This window comes from Orycteropus afer, unplaced genomic scaffold (genome assembly GCF_000298275.1).
Source record: "Orycteropus afer afer isolate SDZICR_OR568_19922 unplaced genomic scaffold, OryAfe1.0 scaffold00046, whole genome shotgun sequence".
Classification (NCBI taxonomy): Eukaryota; Metazoa; Chordata; class Mammalia; order Tubulidentata; family Orycteropodidae; genus Orycteropus; species Orycteropus afer.
The window spans coordinates 12,597,805-12,609,476 of NW_006921633.1; the positions used below are offsets into that span (position 1 = coordinate 12,597,805).

The following is an 11,672-nucleotide window of genomic DNA, read 5'->3' on the forward strand; positions in this document are numbered from 1 at the left end:
GAAGGTTGGGCAATCCTACTTCCGTAGTGATACTGCCTCGGAAACCCAAGGAGGGGTCGCTATGAGTCGGGGCCGACTCGACGGCACATAACAACAACATAACAAAGTGACTGTACACCATCCGATCTGTAGCCTGTATGACTATGAGACCAGAAGAACAAGATGGTGCCCGCCTACTACTGTCAACCACTTGAAAGGGGATCTATGTAGGAGATCCTGGGTAGAGAGGGAGAACAATGTGGACAAAACTCAACCATTTGGAGGAAAAAAAGGGGGGGGACCAGGTTTGCTGGTCCAATAGAGCCTGGTGGAACCACTGAGACTATGGTCCCTAGCTGCCTTTCAGGTCTGGAACTGAACCCATGCCTGTGGCTTCCAGCCAAACAGTAGATAGGCATATGAGTTGAACATTTACATTAGATAGATACACTCCTTGGAGAGAACAATCATGGGAGAAAGAAGGGCTGCTTTTGCACAGGGAGATAGCTCAGGGGGCAGGAGTGCACGGAGGGATGGACACAGGGAAGAGGTAACTACCAGGAGGAAGTATGAGGGCAGATGTTTGCATTGTGGTAAATTATGGTCAATGTCATGGGACAAAGTGTATGTGAACTGCTGTATACAAAGTGAATTTGCTATGTAAATTTTTACCCAAATCAAAATAAATAAAAAAAGTTATTCAAGTCTATTCAATCAGAAGATAAGTTACCCATCTGCTTGAGATTAAAAGACTGATTTCTATACCACATGGACAGCTAAATGCATAATTACATTTCTAAGAAACTGAAAAGCCTTAAGCTTAAAAATTGCTTCTTTTCATATTTAAGTACATTAACTTTGCTTTTGCCTCCTAAAATGCACTGAATGAGGTTTTTCCTTTCTCCGCATTAGTACGCTTTCTGAAATTATCAGTACCATAGTACTTCACTCTTAATTCTCTTGTATAAATAATATCCTTTTGCATTTTGTGAGAAATGAATACTATATGGTTTCGATAGTTTTTTTAAAAATAGGAAAATGTTTCTCAATATATTTTCCTGAAAATTACTAAACAATGCAGAAATGAAGCAATATGGCAAAGAATTTCTAGTACACACTTCAATTCTATTAAAATCACACTTTACCATATAAACAGCTACACATCTAAATGGTTTACGTATGCACAAACTAATTCTCCAACTTACGTTTCTGTGTCTGAAACCAATGATTCATTATTGCACACATCATTGAAGGTATGAAGTTGATTCTATGATTAAAGAAACGAAAATTAAAGTTTTTCCATAATTATTCTTGTACATTTTGGCAAGTAACAAACATGCTTTTTAATATATGTAGATTATAACCAATAACCAAATCAAAATTATTTTAAAAAAATAATCGACATCATCAGATATACACTCACAATCTGCAGTTAGTGTGCATCCTTTGTCATATAAATTACTAAATAAATTCTTTCCATAAATAATATTAATGCTTTATTATACCAAGCTCTTAGAGAAAACAAGTTGAATAAGGAAAAACACACAAAAATTTAATACAAGACAGCAACTAATACGTCATTAGAAACAAAGCTTCAGAAAAAGCTCCCTACATAAATACGTTTAAGATATAATTTGGCTGGGTAATTGTCCACAAGTATTGTCTACATTTTAAAGTCCAGTAAATGAGTAAATCTAGCTACTTCAAAAATACCAAAAATGAAAAATGCCTAACTTTATAAAAAGTTATCTTTTTTAAAAAAAATTCCTAAACCTGGAAAAGTCAAACACTATTGTACCAGAACAAGTTGGATTGAAAATTACCTACAATGTTACATTCCAATGTCTTTGAAAAATACATAATGATAAGCATGTACAAGAATGAAAAATAATGAATTTTAAACTTCTGAGATTAGCTCTCCATCATAATTTTACACATAACATCTTCAGTTAAAAGATGTACTACAATTAGGTCAACCTAATCTTGGGTGGTGTAACTCGCAGCTAGCAAACTACACTACAAAGCCTGGCTGGAAATGTTAAGGAGCAAGCTGGAGAATAGCAAACTAGAAAAAGCATGTCCACTCTAAAGGACACAGCTAATTACGTAGCTTTAGCAAACTGCGTTATGTAAGAACACAAACCCAAGCATACCCAGTTGTCCTTCCCACATGCACAAAAAGAAATAAATCATACAAATATTTATGTGACTGTTACCTATTCATAATATATAATACTGCGCAAGTGAAACAAATTATTTCTGTTAGTTAAATTTAGCTTATGGCCCAATAATTTTTATCTTCTACCTAGAAAATAAATTTACTCCTTATAATTTGTTTCTTCCACTTCTTTTTCTCAGTTTCTGAAAACACTGCTTTGTAAAAGTGAAAAACTGCATAGTTAAAAAAAAAAGTAAAGGAGCTGGACCCTGAAATCAAACAGATCTATCATGTAAATCTAAGCCTCAATTTCCTCATATTGAAAAGAGCAAAGATAATAGAAATTACTTCTGAGAACTGAAGTAATGCATGTAAAATGCTTAACACAACATCTAGTTTATATGAAATACTCCAATGGCCCATCAATCCAAACCAAACCCACTACTGTCCAGTCAAATTTGATCCACAATGATCTTTTAGGACAGAGCAGAATTTCCCTTATAGGTTCTCCAAGGCTGTAAATCTTTATGGAAGCAGACTAGCACATCTTTTCCTTGCCAAGAGGCTAGCAGGTTCAAACTGCTGACCTTTTGGTTAGCAGTCGAGGGCTTTAACCACTGTGACATGAGGGCTCCCTGCTCTATTAATAGCAACTATTATTGTTATAATGACACTCTGGAAGACAAATGAAAAATGACAACAAATAAGGAAAAGAAAGCTTACTGTTATCTGACTCAGCCCAGCCAACCTCATAGTCAGAGTAGGTGACATAAAGTATTTAAATGCAAGATCTAGGCTCTCTTTATCAAAGCATAATGTTGTATCCAAGGGTTCTTTCACTGTGCTCCACATTAAATCAGCCATATTGCGAGCTGCACTCTGGCGTAACTCCTGATCAGAAAGCTTGCATAAATACCTGAAATTAATCAGAAATTAAAAAATGAAAGCTCACAAAACATTTCTGAAGACCACTCAAATAATTCAACATTCCTTTGCTCCATCCCACCAAAATGCTGAGTACAGCAGAACTTGGCATCCTTAGAACTTAACTTTTCTAATTTAAATGATTCCTAAGTGATAGTAAAAAGAATGTGTCCTGTGGCAATGTGCTGACAATCCAACTTGAATCAGAAACTATAAACAGTCAGTCATGTAACATAGGATTATGCACCTCCACTAAAAATTTTTTATTCTCTAATACCTGTCATGTTGTACACAATTCCAAGTATATAGTGCTGAACTTTATACTGTTTTAGTAAATTTCACCTGACTTTACATAAAACAACCCATTTCCCTCCTCTCACATCAAACTTCTTTAAAATGTGTACATTTTTAAACATTACCCTTTTTGTCTCCCTCAAACCACAAACTTCTGGTTTTCCTCCTATCTTTCAGGCCCTGCCTAATCTCTGGCTGCTTCTTCCTCCTCCTTTCATTACTGCTCCTCAAGGCTCATAATGGACAGTAAAATGACTACAAATTTCTGCCATCACTACCTGTAAAAGTCTTCACAAGATGACTTTGCTACTCATCTCATCAAGAAGAAGAATCTAGTTCTCTACTCCCTTGCATTTGGGCTTTTCTAAGCAACTTGCTTTGGCTACATTAACAAATGTGACATAAGCAGATGCCTGAAAAGCATTTTGAGCATCGCTCTTGCCCTCTGTTGCTGGAAACTCGTCTACCACCAAAAGAACAGATCCACATTAGCCTGCTGGAGGAGAAAGACATGGCCATTCCAAACCTGACATAAAGCCAATTGCAAGACATATGATTGAGCCCCAATCCACCCCACGTTCCCAAAGACGAATCAGCCTGCCAACAATAGGATATGTCAGTGAGGCTATATTAGATCATCCAGTACCACCTAAGTCCCCCAAAGATCAGGATGCCTGCTTTCAACATGATTATTCCAGCTAGAACAAAAAGAAAGAAAATGCATCCAAATCAGAAACCAAGAAATCAAACTCTCTCTCTATTCACAGGTGACATAATCCCTATAGATAGAAAATCCCAAAGAATATAGAAGCTACTAGAAACTAAGAATTAAATTTCTTATCTACAAAACCAATGTGCAAAAATCAGTTGGGTTTCTATACAATAGTAATGAACAAAGTGAACTAGCTGAAGAGGAGATTAAGAAAATAATTCCATTTACAACAGCATATAAAGGAATAAAATACCTAGGAATAAACTTCACCAGGGACATATACACTGGAAATGTTGCCAAAAGAAATTAGAAAAGATGTAAATAAATGGAATGACATTCTATGTTCATGGATTAGAAGATGTTGATTCTACCCAAAGCAATATACAGATTCAGTATAATACCTATAAAAATTCCAACAGCCTTTTTCTGCAGAAATGAAAAACCTGATTCTCAAATTCATACGCAATAGCAGATCGTTCGATGAGCAAAACAATCTGGAAGGGGAAAAAAAGTAGGATTAACATTTGCCAATTTAAAAACTTACTACCCAAAGCTACACTAATCAAAATAATGTGGTGCTGGAATAAAGACCATAAAATAGAATTGAGAATCCAGAAAGAAACCATACATCTGTGGCCTACTGATTTTCAACAAATATGGCAGTTTAATGCAACAGCAAAAAATTAGGCCCATCAATCCTAGCATCAACAATTGGTGCTAGGAAAATTAGATCTACTGATACAAAAGAATGAAGTTGGAGCCATTCCTCACACCATATATAAAAATAACCCCAAAGAGATCAATAATCTAAACATAAAAACTAAAACCATACAACTCTTAGCAGAAAATATAGTGCTAAAAGCTTGGAAAAGGCCAAAATGGGTATCAGAAGACGACTCAGAAACCTGCTCTTGAGCACAAGAATCTCTCTCTCTCTCACTGCTATCAGATCAGATCCCACTCATGGCGACCCCTCCTTGGGTTGCCAAGGCAGTATCACTATGGAAGTAGACTGCCCAATCTCCCTTCCAAGAAGTGGCTAGTGGGTTTGAACCACCGGCCCTCTGGTTAGCAGTCAAATGCCTTAGGCACTATGCTACTAAGAACATCAAAGAACTGATGAAGTAAAAGAGCTGAAGAGAAGACTTCAAAGGGGAGCACAAAAAGATAAAAAAGTATTATAACGGAATGTGCAAATACCTAGAGAAAAATTCAAGCCTCAAATTGCAATGGTGAAGTCTTCTACTGAATTATACAGGAAGCATAAAAATAAGATGGAAAGAAGAGATCCCTATCTGTGCCCAACACAAGATCACAAGAAAGGTGATCCAACACAATGTGGAAATTATCAAACAATATCACTAATATCACACTCTAGTAAAATTATGCTGAAGTTAATTTAAAAAAAAAACGGTTGCAGCAGTACATCAACAAAGAACTGCCAGAAGTTTAAGCTGGATGGTGGAAAGGACATGGAACAAGGAATATCACTACTGATGTCACATGGATCTTGGCTGAAAGTAGAGACAAGATGTTTATCTATGTTCTATTGACTATCTGATCCAAAGGCGTTAGACTGTGTGGATCATAACAAATTATAGACAAAATCAGGAAGAGTGGGAATTCAAGCACACTTAATTGTGCTTATAAGGAACCTGTACGTAGACCACAGGCAGTCATTAGAACAGAACGAAGAGTTACTGCATGATTTAAACTCAGGAAACGTGTGTCAGGGTCGTAGCTTTTCACTATACTTACTCAATGTGTATGCTGAACAAATAATCTGAGAAGATGGATTGTATGAAGAAGAATGTGCCATCAGAACTGGAGAAGATTCATTAACAACTTGTGATGTGCAGATAACACAACCATGCTTGATCAAAGTGAAGAGGACTTGAAGCACTTACTGATGAAGATCAAAGGCTATAGTCTTTAGCATGGATTATACTTCAACATAAAGACAACAAAAATCCTCACAACTGGACCACTAAGCAACACATGATGATAAATGGAGGAAAGAGTGAAAATTGTCAAGGATTTCATTTTACGTGGATCCACAATCAATGTTCATGGAAGCAGAATATTACATTGTCAAAATAGGCTATTGTATAGCAGTCTTTTAGACTTCTTTGAAGTGTTAAAAAGGAGCTCTGGTGGTGCAGTGCCTAAAGCATTTGATTGCTAACCAGAAGGCTGGCAGTTCAAATCCACCAGCCACTCCTTGGAAGGAAGACTGGGCAATCTACTTCTGTAGTGATACCGCCTCAGAAACCAAAGGAGGGGTCATTATGAGTCAGATGGCAGTGGGGTGGGGTTGAAGTGTTAAAAAGCAAAAACTTCACCTTGAGCAATAAGCTACACCTGACCTAAGCCATAGTATTTTCACTTGTCTCATAAACCAAACCCAAATCACTGCCATTGAGTTGATTCCGACCCACAGGGACCCCACCCCCATTTGGTTTCCAAGGTGGTAAACCTTTACAGAAGTAGACTGCCTCACCTTGCTTCCATGGAGGAGCTGGTGGGTTTGAACCATCAACCTTCTGGTTAGCAGTCAGATGCCTTAGGCACCAGTGGCTCCTTCAATTGCCTCATATTCATGTGAAACCTGGATAATGAATCGGGAAGACTGAAGAAGAACTGTTACCTTTGAATTGTGTTGTTGGCAAAGAATACTGGATATACTATGGACTGATAGAAGAACAAATAAATCTGTCTGGAAAGAAATATAGCCAAAATGCCCTAAGGAGCAAAGATGGCAAGACTTTGTCTCACCTACTTTGCCCAAGTTATCAGGAGGGACCAGTCCCTGGAGAAGGACATCATACTTGGTAAAGTAGGGGGTTAGTGACAAAGACAAAGACCCTCAACAAGATGGAATGACACAGTGACTGCAACACTGGGCTAAAACATAGCAAAAACTGTGAGGATGGTGTAGGACTGGGTAGTGTTTTGTTCTGCTGTACACAGGGTCCCTATGAGTCAGAACTAACAGAACACTACCTAACAACTACAAGAAAGCTTCAAAACCTTGTTTTTTACAAGGAATACTTAGGTATGATAACAAAAGTACAAAAAATTAAAGAAAAACATAAACTGGCCTCCATGAAATTAAAAACTTTTGTAAGAGCAAAACATAAATGTGTCTCAAAAAATTAACATTTTGAAAATGACAAATACCCCCCACTCATAACCATAAGATACTTCCTGCATTTCAGTATGATACATATATTCTTAAACAAAAAACCAAACCACACTCACTGCCGTCAAGTCAATTCTGACTCACAGTGATCCCTTTGTGTTTCCGAGGTGATAAATTATTACAGTAGTAGATTGCCCAGTTTTCCTTCTGCAGAGTGACTGGTGGGCTTGAACCACCAACCTTTCGGTAAACAGTCAAATGCCTCAGGCACTACACCACCAGAGCTCCTTTCATACAGTCTTAGTAATCATAAAAGCCCCTGATACTATCCATAGAGTCTTTTAATCTTTCAAAATTAAAAAATGCCAAAATGCTAAAGATCAGCAATAAGGACACAGGTCAAGATATAAATCCTCTCCACTGTTCAGAAAATCCCCTATATGCTTGAAAAAAGTTACATTTCAATCACAATAAAGTGTATAGGTAATATTCCCAGATTACATCGTCACATACAATTGGATGTCAAGGTTTTGATCATAATAATTATTCCAAATATAGGTATCTCCCACTTTTTGAAAGTTCACTTTATGTCACTTCACTTTTACAAAAGACTTACATTAAGGACCTGTTTTGCTAACCAAAACAAATCCAAACAGGAGTTCTGCTTTTGCATAAAAAGGCAAAAATGGAACTAGCAATCAGCCTTTGTTTTGCAACAAGCCATTACAGAGGGAATGTGCAGCCCTAGCAGCAAGAGTGGTATTGCTAAGCTCCTTCCCTGGAACTATACTCAGTATCTCAGCATCAAGGGTCCAAAACTTTTGACTGTATATGTTGACACTTTATGTTACTGTTATTTTAGATTTTATGTGTTATTTGACGTGATTTGGTAACTTATTTTTTGGGTCTAGGAATGCTCAACAAAACTTCCCAAATAAATGAAAGGTTAATTTAATTGCTTCTTCGCCTTATGCCATTTTGGCTTACAGAAGGTTTCATAGGAAGTTACACTCATCTTTCAGAGAGCAACAGAAACTTAAAACCAGTAAAACAAAAATAATTTTTTTAAAAAATTAAAACTTTTGTACATAAAAAAGACTTAATCAACAAAATGAGAAAACAACCCACAAAATGAGGAGAAATATTTGGAAACTATATTTTTGATAAGAGTTTAATATCTACAATAAAGAACTCCTACCACTCGGTGGAAAATAAAAAGACCAAAAAACCAATTAAAAATGGGCAAACAACCTTCCTAAAAATAAACATACAGAGACAAGTGGGGTAAGATGGTGGGATAAGCAGACAAACTACACAGACTCTATTCAACAAAGAAAAGGGGAACCAATTAATGCAGATACAGAAGATAATCCTGGAGCCCTGAGCTTTGAAAAGAAAGATACAGAAGTAGACTAAACTCCAACTAGTAGAAGAACTTGCATGAAAACACCGAAAAAGGAGACATAAGGACCATGGTCTGTCAGAGATCCTGACATGGACAGCTTGGATATTGCCAAATGATATTAGGACCTAAGAATTTAGCCTAAAAATCAGCCCTGCTAAGCCAGAGCCTACATGGACAACTGCACTGGTGGCTGGTGAAGAAAAGGGGAAGCAGCAAAGATGGGCTGAGCTGTGTAATTCTGCCTGTCCAGAAGCTGAAGCCATTTTGAATATTTATAAGTGGTTAGACCATTTTGGATATTTAAAGTGATAGCATTCTCTCATATTCCAAGGACCTAGGAATAGGTTCCGCTGGCCGGGGACAGCAAGGACATTCCAGACACGAACGATGGGAAAGGTGCAACATTCCCCTTGTTACTCTTATACCCCACACCCTCTTGGTGAATGGAGGTGTGGCTATCCCTCACTCTCACCCACTTTCTGGCCCAGAAGGAATTACAACCGAGTCTGTGTACTCTGTTAGAGCCTAGGTACCCTGGCCTGCCCTGCCCAGATTTACTTTTTCCTTTTTTTCCCCACTTGGTTTGTTTTTGTCTGTTTTATATCTTTTTTTGTCAACCCCCAATTCGTATTATTATTCTTTATTCTTCCCTTCCCAGGTTCTTGTTTTCAGCTTTTTCTCTCTTCCCTGTTCCTGGTTCCCATTTTTTCTCTCTCATGGTTATCCTCATTCCTGGTTTTACTTCTTGCATTCTGCTCACTTTTTTCTTCATGATTCTCCTATTATTCTACCTATTTTCTCTTATTGTCCTCTCCCTAAGATACAGTGTTTTTTTTTTTTTTTCTTTTTCTGATAATTGTTCCTGCATATTTAATGCACTGTGTTTTTTGTCTACTTTTGTTGTTTTCAATCATTGTTTTTGTGTGAATGGGAGACAGCAATCATGCCCATGAGACGCAAACACACACCTCTTGCAGCTACAGTTACTCAGTGCCACCACTTCCTTCTCCACCAGCTGGCCAAAGATAAATGACCACCAAGAAGAGCCTGACATGCCCTTAACTGCTCTTCATAAACAGTTGACAGAGATCTAAATACAACAACATCACAATGCCTCAGACACAACAGATCATCACAGGATAAAGCAGGTGAAACAAGGGAACAGGAATACAGACCCAGAACACATCCCTGAGGTATAAGCAGCATTAGAATTCCCTGATCACGAATACAAAAGAATTATACTCAGGTATCTTCAATGGATTGAAAGACAGACAAGGAAAACACAGACAAAACTCTAGAACAATTCTGGAAGAAAATACAAGAACAAAATGACAAAATAAATGAAAAAATTAGGAACGATACAAAATCTACAGCTAGAAATTCAGAAGATGAATACTAAATTTTCAGAAGTAGATAACACATTGAACAGGCAAAGGAGCAGAATTGAATCAATGGAAGACAGAATTAGTGAGAATGAAGACAAATAAATACCTGAATACATCTTTGGAAAGAGATCAATCAGAAAAAAGATCAAAATACAATGAAGAAAGCCTAAGGGTCATGTGGAATACCATCAAAAGGCATAACCTACATGTAATCAGAATTCTAGAACAGGAAGAAATAAAGAAAACCACTGAGAAAATAGTCCAAGACTTGTTGGAAGAGAACTTCCTTTCTATGATGAAAGATGAGAATATATCCATTCAGGAAGTCCAATGAACCCCCAACAGGACAGACCCCAAAAGAAAATCACCAGGACATATCATCATCAAATTCATCAAAACCAAACACAAATAAAGAATCCTGAAAGGAGCACGGGACAAGAGAAAAGTTACCTACAAAGCACAACCAATAATAAGCTCTGATTTCTCAGCAGGAGCCATGCAAGGAGAAGGAAATGGGATGGTACATATAAAACCCTGAAAAAGAAAAATTTCCAACCAAGAATCATATATCCAGCAAAACTGTACCTCATATATGATGGTGAAATTAGGACATTTGCAGGTAAGCAGAAATTAAGGGAATTTGTTAAAATCAGACCAACCTTACAAGAGATACTAAAGGGAGTACTTGGAACAAAGAACCAATAATAGCAAACAACAACTGACCATTAATACACATAATGACAAAACCCAGAAACCAACCCAGTTATAGAAGTGTCCAAAGTAAAATACGCTTACAAGATTGTAAACACGGAACCAGAGACATCAATCAGCAAATGAGGACAATTACAAACCAAAAAGAAAGAAAAACAGTGTAGTTATAGAACTTCTGAATGATGAGTAAGGCAGGAGAGTTGCAAGATATAATGGACTATTTTAAACTCGGGGAGAAACTTATAAATCACAGGGTAACCTCAAAGAAAAATGATAAACCTTCACGTCACAATAAAAAAAAATGACAAGCACAAATATTTAGCAAATACTAAGACAACAGCAACAAAGGAAATTATAACATGATTCATAAATGTAATGAACTCAGCTCAGAATATTATATGTAACAAGGAAACCATGAAAAAAACACAGAACAAAATGACGATAACAAATTTATACTTGCCAATAATTAGAGTGAATGTCAATGGACTAAATGCACCACTCAAGAGATGAAGAGTTGCAGACTGGAGAAGAAAACATAACCCATCAATATGCTCTCTACAAACAAGAGAAAACACCTTAGAGAAAAAGACAAAAATAGACTAACACTCAAAGGTTGGAAAAAGATAAATCAAGCAAATGGCAACCAAAAAAGAGAAGGAGTGGCAATATTAATTTCTGATCAAAATGACTTTAAGACAAAAACTACCATAAAAGAGAAGGAAGGTCATTATATAATGATTAACGGATCAATTGAACAAAAAGATATAACCATACTAAATATCTATGAGCCCAATGAAAGAGCCCCAAAATACATAAATAAGACTTTAACAGAATTGAAAGGCAAATAGATGACTCCACAATCACAGTTGTTGTTGTTGTTGTTGTTATGTGCCGTCGAGTCGGCCCCGACTCATAGCGACCCCTCCTTGGGTTTCCGAGGCAGTATCACTACGGAAGTAGGA

At 36.9% G+C, this 11,672-nt stretch overlaps 1 protein-coding gene across 1 annotated transcript in view; it reads right to left on the reverse strand.

Annotated features, from left to right (window-relative positions):
• The window catches only part of USP34 (ubiquitin specific peptidase 34), a 312,910-nt gene that overhangs the window by 216,860 nt on the left and 84,378 nt on the right, over positions 1–11,672 (reverse strand). Inside the window, exons 7-8 of the mRNA XM_042780562.1 lie at positions 2,861–3,053; positions 1,185–1,246 (exon numbers count right to left, since the gene is read on the reverse strand). Of these exons, the coding sequence (XP_042636496.1) occupies positions 1,185–1,246; positions 2,861–3,053 (255 nt within the window). The remainder of the gene's footprint in view (positions 1–1,184; positions 1,247–2,860; positions 3,054–11,672) is intronic.